This window comes from Passer montanus, unplaced genomic scaffold (assembly GCF_014805655.1).
Source record: "Passer montanus isolate IOZ18808 unplaced genomic scaffold, ASM1480565v1 scaffold39, whole genome shotgun sequence".
Classification (NCBI taxonomy): Eukaryota; Metazoa; Chordata; class Aves; order Passeriformes; family Passeridae; genus Passer; species Passer montanus.
The window spans coordinates 5,474,725-5,486,249 of record NW_024368707.1 but is presented as its reverse complement, the minus strand read 5'-3'; the positions used below and the strand labels follow the sequence as shown (position 1 = coordinate 5,486,249).

The 11,525-nt window shown below is 47.0% G+C and overlaps 1 protein-coding gene across 1 annotated transcript in view; it reads left to right on the top strand.

Annotated features, from left to right (window-relative positions):
* The first annotated feature begins 6 nt into the window (after positions 1 to 6).
* Positions 7 to 11,525, top strand: part of FSTL1 (follistatin like 1) — a 52,365-nt gene continuing 40,846 nt past the window's right edge. Inside the window, exons 1-2 of the mRNA XM_039718037.1 lie at positions 7 to 141; positions 239 to 298. Of these exons, the coding sequence (XP_039573971.1) occupies positions 139 to 141; positions 239 to 298 (63 nt within the window). The 5' untranslated portion in view covers positions 7 to 138. The remainder of the gene's footprint in view (positions 142 to 238; positions 299 to 11,525) is intronic.

Here is an 11,525-nt window from a genome sequence, read left to right as displayed (position 1 = left end):
GGTCGGGCCGGGCCGGGGGTGGAGCCGCGGGCTGGCGGGTCGGGGCGAGGGGGAACCCTCCCCTTCCCTTCACGAGCGAGCCGGAGCCGGGGAAGGCGCCTCCGCAACTCCTCCTGCCCCGCCGGTGCCGCCCGCAGCATGGTGAGCGGGGTCGCCGGGCGGGAAGTTCGGCGGCGGCGGCCGCTCCGCCGGCCCCGGCCCGGCCGCGCTCACCGCCTCCCCGCTCCTTCTCTTGCAGATGTGGAAAACTCTCCCGCTGCTCTGCGCCCTGCTGGCCGCCGCCCGCCTGCGAGCCGAGGTAGGCGCGGGGCCCCGGCGGCGGGACGGGCAACGGGACGGGACGGGACGGGGTGGGGACAGCGGGGGCGCCGCGGGGGAGCGGCCGGGAACGGGGAAAGTGGCGGCCGGGGCGGAGAGGGAAGTTGCGGGGCCGACGGGCGCCTCGGTGGGGCGAGGGGCTGTGTCCGCTCCGGGGCCGGACCCCTGCATCCCGCCACCGGGACGGGTCCCCGGGGCAGCCCCCTTTCCTTTCTCCCTCCTTTTCTCCATCCCTCCCTCCCTCTCTCCTTCCCTTTCTCCCTCCTTTTCTCCATCCCTCCCTCCCTCTCTCCCTCCTTTTCTCCCTCCTTTTCTCCATCCCTCCCTCCCTCTCTCCCGCGCGCTCTTTCCCTCGCTCTTCTTTTCTTCCTTTTTTTTTCATTGCAATGACATTGAAAACCTTTGAAAGCCCCCAGCTGCAACCCCCCCAGCTCTGTTGACAGAAAACAAACGGTGCCTGCATTCCCGGTTGCGGCGGCCTCCCTAAAAAGTGAAGTCAGAAACAAAATATTTGATAATTACGGCAGGGAAAATGTGGAAGTGATTTGAGGAAAATGAACTCAAGCTGGGCTGGGAAGGGAGGCCGAGCCTGCCTTCGGAGGAAAGCGGTCCCGCTCGGGGGGCAGCTCGTCCTCCCTCCCTGCATTTTTTCTCCCTACATATTTCTCCCAGATGGCGAGACCCACCCTTGAGCATCGCAGTTTGGCTACACGAAAAAAAAAAAAAAAGCAAGCATAAACACGTCTGGTTCCCTCTTTTTCTTCCTCCCACCCGTGGACTGTGCTGCCCGGGTTATGGTAAAGAATGGGATTTAGGATGGAGCCCATCGCTGTTGCTCTGTCCCTGAGCAAAGCTCTTTGTGAACTCCCTGCAATGGCCAGGCGAGGAGCAGATGTGAGACAGGGTGGTTGTTAGCCAACCCTGTTGGGCTCTGGTCGCTGCTGTCATGAAAACCAAGGGGAGTGGGAATGAGCTGCAGTATGGACCAGCATTTCACATCTGGCTGTACATGATAATATTGTAATACATGTTCTTCCCAAAGCGTGACATACTTATGTAGTGAGTGTTTCCATGCATCCTCTCCAACACTGTCCTGAATTAGCTAAATCGTGTTTATTCATTTTCCTAAGAACCCTAAATAAATCTTTATCAGTTCTGGTCAATATGCACCAACACCTCTGTAGGTAGGAGGTGCACAGCATAAGGAAAATTATAATTACAGCTAAATAATGATGACACTGGTCTGAGTAAAGCCTTCTGGGATCAGTAACCCAGAGAAACAGCCAAAATATGTTTGGCCCTGCACTTGTGATTTCATTGGTGTCACTAACATTGTCGAAGTGCTAAATCCTGCTTTTTGCCTAATGTTCTCTAATTTGTAGTACCTGGATAGCGTCCCAGATGTAAGTACTGTCATGTCTCTGTGTCTCACCTGCAAACTGAAAGTAAGAAAAAATGTACAGCCATCATGTTCAAAACCTGATTTTAAAGGCCAGTTCATGCTTGAGTGAATAAATGAATTATTACGACTGGTTTCAGAGATAATGGTCCAAGTGGCAAACCAGTAAATGTTTTGGTTTGATTCCAGTCTAAGTTCAGGAAAACTTGAGACTGATGACTGAGGTCTGGGTCTCATTTCAAGGAAAATGGACACTTCAGGCAACTTTTGTTTTGGGGTTCAGTTTGATTCCTCTTTGCTAGTAGCTGCCAAGCAGTGAATATCAGCTCAGTCAGGGGTAGCATCCCACCTTCTGGGATATTTAGACCTTCTCATTTTATAGGGAGTGGGCTGTGCTTGGAGGTGGGCTGCTTATAATTCAGAGACAGCTTTGATGGTTACTCACTTCTAAATGTTTCTTGTTACCACTCTGCTGTATCACTGGCATTCAGTAAGATTAGTGTGGCATTTTCCTGTGTGGTTTTCCCTTTCCAGATTTTGGAAGCGATAACCCTCTCTGTGCCTTCTGTTTCTGCTGCAGCTTGCACTTTGTCCCTTTCAGTACATTCAGAATATTAACACTGAGCCTTGAGCTTCTAATCCTTTTGTTAGCAAAACTCTGAGTTGTACTGGGGTTCTTGTACAACATTCATTTCTACAACATTGTTAGGTGCATAATTAGAGTCCTTAAGGAAAGAAAGAAATTGCTTCAGTAAATGTTCCTGGCATAACTTCATGCAGACTGGAAAATCTGAGGCGTGCCAGAACTTTGGAGCTTTTCTTGGCCTGGTTCAGTAATAGTCACAAGAGCAATAGACGGTGAACTGTACTCCTCGGATGGAGGCCAGCCACCAGCTTCAGACAGCCCCTTTTATCTCTCTCTTCCTGGGTCAGACTCAATGAGGTGGCTGTTCACTCATATTAACAGGGATACTGCAGATGTGAAGTTACTCATATTCTCAGCTGGGGCTCCCGAAGCATATGGAGTGATTTTTGGGAAGCATCCATCACGACAGAGGAAAAGGGAGAGGCTTGAATTGTCTGTTGAATGTATTTAAAGTCAATCAGTTGTTCACTTCCTGCTGGAGTAAGTTACCTAGTTAACACTGGAGAGGAGTCCAGGTGCTATTTGACTCTGCCCATTGAGGTCTGAAGGCTGGTGTGTGGGACCACTTCCATACCAGCATCATTCTGAGTCCCACCAGGTTACTTGTTTCACAGTAAGAGTGAGGGGTTTTCTTGTTTTCATTTTTGCTTAAACCTCATTCAGAGTCTTTGAGAAAGTTATTTGCACTGTGAATTTTAGATATTAGCAAAGAGGTTTATGCCAGCATGAGTATATTGGTGTGAGCTGTGAATACAAGCCCTTTCTTGAATCCAGCCTTGCCAAGAGGAGAGGTCACTGACCTGGCCTGCCTTCTGCTCCTTGCAAATTTTCTGGCCATTTGAAATAATCTCTTGGCCCTGTAGCTGTTCTTCTGAACTATCCTTAACCCATTTCTGGCCAAATGAGCCAGCCTTTGGAAAGAGTTATGTGTAAATGGTTTGATCTGACTTGTCTCATTTTGGCTTAAAAGGGCAAGCAGAGAGAGGAAGACCTGCGACTCTCCTCTTGTGAGGAGATGTACAGACAGATCTGAGGCACTATAACCCCTGAGCAACACAGTGACAAATATCTGGAGGCACATTCACAACCTTTTCTAAAAGCATGGTGTTTGCAGTGTCTACATCTGTTGTAACCTTGGGATGATTTTTTTTCACCTGACCTCTGTTTCCCTCAATGTAATTTTTCTATATGGAAGGCTGAAAAGGGATGTTAAGGGGAGAGAAAAGGCAGAGGTTTCTGTTTGCTTAACTCACCTAAGTGCTTCCTCTTGATCTGACTTGGCTGCTTTTTCATGTAAGGAGAGCAACTCTTGACTCTTTCCAAGACTTATGCCCTTTGCCAACAGAGTACTTGTGTGCACCAGGGGTTTGGAGCTGAGAATTCAGATGGTCTTCACAGGACTTGGTGTACTTCCTCCCACTGGGCTGTTCACACAGAGTAGCCAGCATCAGGAGCTTGCCTTGGCCAAACTTTTCCCACATTTTTGCAATAGACAAAACCTAACCGATGTCTTAATAAATGAAACTCATTAAATTTAAATTGAGGTCCCTGTGTAATTGCATAGCTGTATTTGGCTCTGAAGCCATCATTTTAAGAAGTTTGCCTTTTGAAATTAAATGATGGAGACTTTATGAATAGTTCAGCCCTACTTTCACTGAAAATTTAGCCAGGACAATGGACAGAAAAGGCAGCATGGTGCCAGTGATTTGGGTAACTCAGGCTGTTTTTAATAGGCACTGGCTTTGTGCAATACAACCCAGCAGTAACACATTCATAAAATAATTTAATAAAAGTGACTTCTCAGGTCTAGTCTAGCAATCACATCTTCAGTGGAAGGAAAGATTGCATCTATTTTTTCTTCTTTAGCTGGTTTTGGAGTGATAGGTGTCTTCCTTCTTGAAATCCTTCCCTTGAGTGCCAGACCAGGCATTGCTGGAACTGAATCTCAAGACAATAAGCACCTTTTAAATGGGAAGGCAGGGAAGAAGTGATTCTTTCCTGGGAGCACAGCAAAGGCTCATCAGTGCAAAGCCTATTTTTTAAGGTGCGTGCTGTGCCACCAGGCAGCTGCTGTGCTGCAGATGTCTCAGGAGTTGGAGTCTGGGAGATGGACCAAGCGGTTGTGTCGGAGGCACCTCATTGTGCTGGAGTCACTGGCCAAATGCCCCGTGTGGGAGTGTTTAAACAACCTCCCCGGCTGTTCTGAAGGGGCTGCAACCTCTGAGCAGCAGCGTGTGTGGCACAAGCTCTGCAGCAGACGCGATGTCGTGTGGCACTTACATGTGCGTGGCACCCAAATGCTGCTTCTCAGATGGAGCTGCTGTCAGAGCCGAGCTGCTTTGTGCAAACGCGCCAGTGGCTGAGGGAATGACTTTATCTGCCAGAGTGCAAATTCCTTGCCGGTAATTAACAGGGGGCTGCTGCTGGGGGCTGCCGAGGAGGCAGCTCTGCTCCCAGCACAGGAGGAAGGCACTGGCTGAGTCTCCTGTTGCATTTTCCAGCGGCTGTTATTGGTACAGCTGCTTACCCATCGGGAGGCTTCGGGACACCTTTGATCTTTCTTGTGTGGTGTTACATGAGCTGAGGAGTGTTTCTCTTTGTACAGAAGAGAGTTTGTCACGAATCTCAGCCAGATGTCTCTTCCCAGACTGATGAGACTCCCATTAACCAGGCTGTGTTTCCGCCACATGTCCTGTGAGCTAGATGAGATTGGTTCCCAGAAATGCCTTGTTTACCTGGGTTGCATCTATTTTTGCAGGGAGGTGGCTTCTGCTCTACCATGATAGCTATGCTAATCTGTGAATAACCAGCATTTCCTTGGAGAGATTTATCTCTCACAGCCTTGTGTCTGAGTTTAGCAAGCAAAAAGAGCAGCCTGCTGTTGTGCTGTGAAGTGTAGTTCTACAGCTGCATCTGGGTGGTAGACAAGGCGTTACACACATCTGGACTTTACCAGGGGTTGTGGGTTTTGGCACAACTGTGTGCAGTTAGGTGTGAGCTGGTTAGAGCAGGGGTGTATTTGCACTCAACTGTGGGGTTCCAATTGCTAATCCTCAGCAGTAAATAAACAAATGGCAGATAAACAGCTCTGGAGGCTTCAATGCTCCCTTAAAGCACAGATAACTGTAGCACAAGCAAAACAAATGGCAGATAAACAGCTCTGGAGGCTTCAATGCTCCGTAGATAACTCCGTAGTACAGATAACTGTAGCACAAGCAGCAACCATGTGGCATTTTCTTGCTACTTTTTCTCAAATGTGCTTTGGTATGGATCTGGGCTGAAGACACCAAGCAGCCATAATGAGTGCCTGTCCCTTCTCTGCCTTGCAAACTAGCTACCCAGAAGTGAAGTTCATATAAGCTGCTGTGAAATTTTGCTACTGTGTTGTAGTTTTGTCACTTATTACAGTGTACCTCTTGGTTTTAGTGTGGGCTCTGTGGTTGCTTGGGGCAGTGGGTTAGATGAAGGCTGCCTGTAAGAGTTGAAGAAAAGCAAATTCATACTTCAGTCTGCAAAAGTGGAATTGCTTGCAGACGTCTGTGCCTTTCTTGGAGTGCATCAGGAGGTCTATAAGCTAGAAACAAATTGGAGGGTCCTCTTGGACAAATACCTTGGAAAGAGCAAAGGATTTGGGGTGGATGACTGGAGAGGAGTTTAGTATCTTGTTAACTTCAGCTGGAAGTGAAACCCATATTTCCACTGTTTGACAGCTAAACAGTGTTTTCCTTGGCTGTACCTTCCCAACTGCTGTCCCAGAGATGGACCTCTAACCATTTTCTCAAAATTCCTTAATGCTGTGTAATGGACCCCATAGAACCCATCTTCTCTCATTCTTTCTCCTTAGTCCTTCCCTTTTGCACTGCAAAGACCAACAATTGAAGGAACAATGGAGAGAAACAAATAAAAACACCAAGACAGAGCCTCTGTGTTTCCTTTGCGGGAAGAGAGGATTTGCACACCTTATGCTCCAAGCATAGAAGGGCTGTTTGGACAGCTCTTTATCCACTGCTGGTTGTCCCTAGCCAGTACATGTTCCTTCTGATCCCATCTCTGCTTCTTGCTTAGAGTCCTGAGACAGGATCAAGAGACCCTGGGAATATGAATGCTGGTAGAGCTTCCAGTGCTTAATCAGCTTCTTCCCAACAACGAAAGTTATCAAGAAAAAATGATTTGAAGATTGTTTCATAGCCAGAAGCAAATTCTTTAGTTTTGTATCTGTAAGGAGACCTAGAGAGGTCATGGAAAGACTTGCTGTGGAGGTACCCATGGCAGTAGTATGGCTCAAACCTGAAAGGGTCTTAAGTCTTACAAGTCACGGGAGGGAAGCAGAGGATGTTAAAGTCTTTGACAAGAGGGAAGCAAGAGTGGAGTGACAGGAGTGAGCTGGCCAAGGCACCTGCCTCTGATGTAGAGATATACTGGTGAACCTTGTCCTAATGAAGGAGCCCAGAGCCTGGGTGTACTTCCTGCCATCAGAAATGCTATCCTTGCCTGCTTTTTCCTTGTCACCCTGCTGCAATTGTGAGGTATTTTGGGGCTTGAATGTCAGAGGAAGAACAAGGAATTTCTGCCCATCCACCGGGATGGGCTTTGGCAGGCACTGGCCAGCTGATAAGTTGGCCTCCAGTGCTGTGCTGTCGAGGGATGGTTTTGACAGCAGAGCCTGTTGCTGTTTTTCCGACAATGGATCAATCTGGGGGACTGTTCCTGGGAAGGTGCCCCTCCATGTTAGAGCAGCCATTTCAGCACTGGTAATTTTACCCTGAAGCCAAGAGCTTTCCTTCTGCATGATGTAACTCCTTGCATATGTACTTCTTGCTGCTCTGGGACCTTCTCTCCCCTCCCGGTTTTGGCCGCATTTTCATGTTTATGTTCAAGGAAGCGTAAGTATGAGGGATTGGAATTGTTGTCTCATTTCCTATATGTAGGAGGAAGCGATTTCATTGGGGAATTTTTGCAATGTCTGGATCATTTAGTTGTCTGGGTGAGTAAAATTCCTCGGGGATAACTGTAAACATTGTGACTGAGCTCTGGTCTGCATTCATGCATTCAAACCCAGAGCTCTGGAAGATTAAGGTGGCAAGGGACCAAGCATTCATGTGGGAGGCATTGCCTTCATCTTGGCAGAAAAGCTGCGGTGTTCCTGTGTGAGGACAGCGTGTTTGCTCCACGATGCAAGCTCTGGGGTATTCCAGTCCTAAGACAATGAATGCCACATGAGTAGTGTCAGCCTAATCTCCAGGCAGTTCTCTCCCTCTCCAGTTGCCTGTGGATGGATGATGGAGAAATCAGGTCGCAGCAGAGGTTCAGTTTCTCACAAAGCTCTTTTTCTGTCATCTCCAGGTCTGGGGCTTGGACCCCTTTGTAGAGGATGATGTGTAAGGGTAAGGAGGAGCAGGTTAAGCAGTGAGTACTTTTTTATTCTTTACTTGTTCAGGAAAACAGGCTGTTTTTTCTACAAGGTATCACTGCATGCCCTGGGATTAGTAGCTGCTTGTACAAACCATAGCCATTAGTGTCTTGTTAAATCCAATTTTACACATCCCTGATAAGTGATGCCCCCTTCCTGTTCTCTGAAAAATGATACTGCGCTCTGGAATATCTCAGAGTTAGTAAGTTTATCTTCACAGTCCTCTTCTGTGAGCAAGTAGACCATTAATCTTTTTATTCTGTCCCAACGGTCCTAATTACACCCCCGTGTTCAGTGATAATCAGTGCCTCCCCCATGCCATTATCTCCACCTTGTACACGTAGCCAGTTTATGGGACCCCTCAGCTCAGTGCTTAGCACACGTCTTTTCATCTCCTTGTAGCTCCCTTCCTCCTGTCAATGCAGGAAAGGAAACAGATGGATGTGATCTGATTCTCTGTTTGGTGTTACCTTTGAACTTTCTCAAGCTTTTAGACTAAAAAGTCAGTTTCAGACATGTTTAGTGAAGCGTCTTAATTTCCTACAGGATACAGTGTTGCTCTAAGTTTTGTAAAAGTAGGTGCGGTGCTGCAGTGCTTACTGCCTTACCGGTGGGAAAAGCTTGGGTGTGAGATCAGATTCTGCTGCAGGCCAGAGAAGCAATTTATGAACATTCCCTAGTGATTGTAGTTCATACCTTCACAGCCATTAAATGCCATCAGCCTCAAGAAGGAATCTGCAGGAAGCAGTTTGTAGAACAACTTACTGTTGCTCAACTTTGAACTCGGTGCTTTGTCTTCTCCTCTTTAGCACTCAGAGCTGTGTGCAGTCCCCCAGGAGGGTGTCATGGAGGAAACTGAGCCTAAGCATAGCTAATCAGGGGGCACAAAATGTGGTTTGTTACACCTCGTGTGCGCCCACACCCATGTGCACAGAGCCACTGTGCTCAGTCCTGTTACTTGCCAGCAACCCCTGCAACCCAGACTTGGGATGGGAGAATGGAGCAAAATTTGCAGTCCATGTGGATTATTTGTGGATTTCCTGTCTTGCTGGGTGAGTGTTAAATCTCACTGTGGTACGTGAAAAGCTTGACCTCACACAGTGCCAGCACCGTGCCTAGGCCGCTCCTGGCTTTGTGCACGTGAAAACTGAAAGAGATGGGAGAACAGCTGGATCTCAACACCTCCTCACAAATCACTGCCAAGCTGCAGTGCAGCAGCACACATCCAGATGCTGGGGTGAGTTAGGCCGTCCTGGCTGCAGATGCAAGGTCAACAGTAAACCAGCATGAAACAGAGACAACTATTTGAGGTTTGGGTGTTTTGGTTTTGTTTCAGGTTAATATTTATTTGCTGTGGGGTTTTGGCAGGGTAGAGGGACTGCATCAGACTCTGAGCATCTGTGGTTCAAACACTTTTAGAGCCTGTGGGCATCAAGAAAATGCAAACAGACTTTTTGCAGACCAATTTGTCCTCACTCTTAGCATGGTGCCATGATTTGTATGTAGGCTTTGGGCAAGACATGCTATTCCTCTAAGATGTGGTGCCCACATCTGTAAGACAAGAATAATGATGGTGCTGTGCCTCATAGCAGAGTTTATAAAGCTGAATGCATTCCCGTTAAGAAAAATTTAAAAGCTCTCATGTAGAAGGTGCAGCAGGCATTGCCAAGGATCATTTTCCTTGCCAGCAATGATAACAATAGTAAGAAAAAGGGAGAAAAAATGTAGACCAGAGTTACTGGGTGATACAGCAATTTCTTGCCAGCCAGCAAAGATGGGCAAAAAGGGCTTAATATGGGCCACCTTCAAGGTGTGAGCCAACCACAGAGGTGGTTGAATGTTTTGATGAAGCCAGAAAGAGAAAGAAGCAAGTCATAAAGTGGGAGAGTTGGGGTGTCTCAGAGAGCATTGCACTTCTGGGGTGCATTTGCTCTTGCAGGAAGGAAGTAAGCACCTCTCCATCCCCTAATATCTCAGAGGAAAAAAAACCAAACTAGAGCTGTGCTGTAAGGGGAGCACTTGACATTATGACAATGTAGATTTCTCAGTGTTCTGGTTCAGCAGAGAGCCTTACACAGGGCACAGTCCCTTGCTTTCCCTGACAGGTCTGCTAGAGGTTGACAAGGGAGAGAAGATGGGTTAGTGATTTCCATTGGTTGTCATGGAAACTAATGGAAATTACTCTTCTTTCTTTTTTTCTTTTTTTTTTTTTTGGTCTGTCTGTTGTATATGAAGATTTTGTTAAAACAACTAGGAAGCATTATTTCTTTTTCTCTCTCTCTCTTGTTTTTAACACTTTAATTGCTGACTTCAGCTCTTCAAAAGTATTTTGTTGGCAGAATTTTCCTAGGGAAGTTTGTATATAGTTTTTGAATGCTATGAAGTTTGTATTGGGGGTGAGCATCTGTAGTAGGGCAGGTGCTGGTCAGTTCTGTGTGCTGAGCTGCTTTCCACTCTGACAGCTACTGCAAGGTACCCAAGTGACCATTTTCTCACCAAAAGGCTTAAAAGTAAGATGGCAGGTAGCCTGAGTGTTCTGTTTCCCATGTAAATGGTAAGCAGATGATTAGCTACTCTGAAAAAGCACAAGCTGGGTGAAAGGGGGATGATAATGCCAATTTATCAGTCAGTGAGTTGTCAGGCTTGCTGACATTGTGATGGTAAAGAGCTTAGGGAATTTCAGATTAGAGGTGTGGGTGTAACACAATGTATTATTATTGCTATTTCATGTAAACATCAGAATGTCTTGTTGCTAAAAATATGACTGTCTACCAATTCCACTGACACTAAAAGGGGCAATTTTCCCCATAGATTAGTAGATGGTGAGACCAAAAGGAGCTATTGTGCTTTAGTTCTGCCCTCTTGCACAATACAGCCCATATATCTAGTTTTTTTAATTCATTCAATTTGCTCTGGACTCTACAATGTGTCTTTAAAACATCTAGTCTTGATTAAGTAATTACCACAAATGGAAAATACCACTGTGTTTGGTATGTTGCTGCAGTGGTTAATTACCCACATGCTGTTACACCTCATTTCTGGCTTGCATTTGTCTAGTCTTGATCTACAGATGCTGAATCTTCTGTTTAACCCACTAAACAGAAGAAGCCTTTAGTCCAATGTGGCTCTTCCCCACTGCTGGAACTGTGGTCTGTACCAGGGCTGCTCCCAGTCTTGTCTTTGGCAAACTGAACAGTCTGAGCTCCTCAAGCCATCCCCTGGCAAGGTGAGTTTCCTAATCTCTTGCTCAGTACTGGGTCTCCACGCAGTGCATCCCTTTGCCAGTGTGTTGGTTCCCCTCACTCTGTGATAACAGGGCACCTCCATGTGCTCATTACTGGCAATCCATAAATACTGGGCAATGTAAGTTGTGAAAAGAAGAAAGGGAAAACCACTACAAGCCCTGATTTACTGCTAGGGAGTTTATACTTATTAACACACACACCATCAGGAAGCACAGCTGGTGAAGTTTCCACAATGGGGGTGCTCCCTTAGTACACAAATGTGCTGTTGTTGTTACCAGCTAAAGCTTTGGTTTTGAGTTTCCTAAAACACATGCTTAAGTTAAAGGTTGATATTTGGAGGCTTTCTGACCCTCTTAACTTCACAGGTGAGATTTGGCTGGCCTGGGGGCCAGGAGGTGTGTTCAGCACAGCTTGTGTCCTGTAGGAGGCAAGCAGCCGAACTGCAGCACCTCAGGAAGCCTCAGCTGAAGCTTGCTGGGGCTCCTGTGCTCCCCAGCCAGTGCCCTG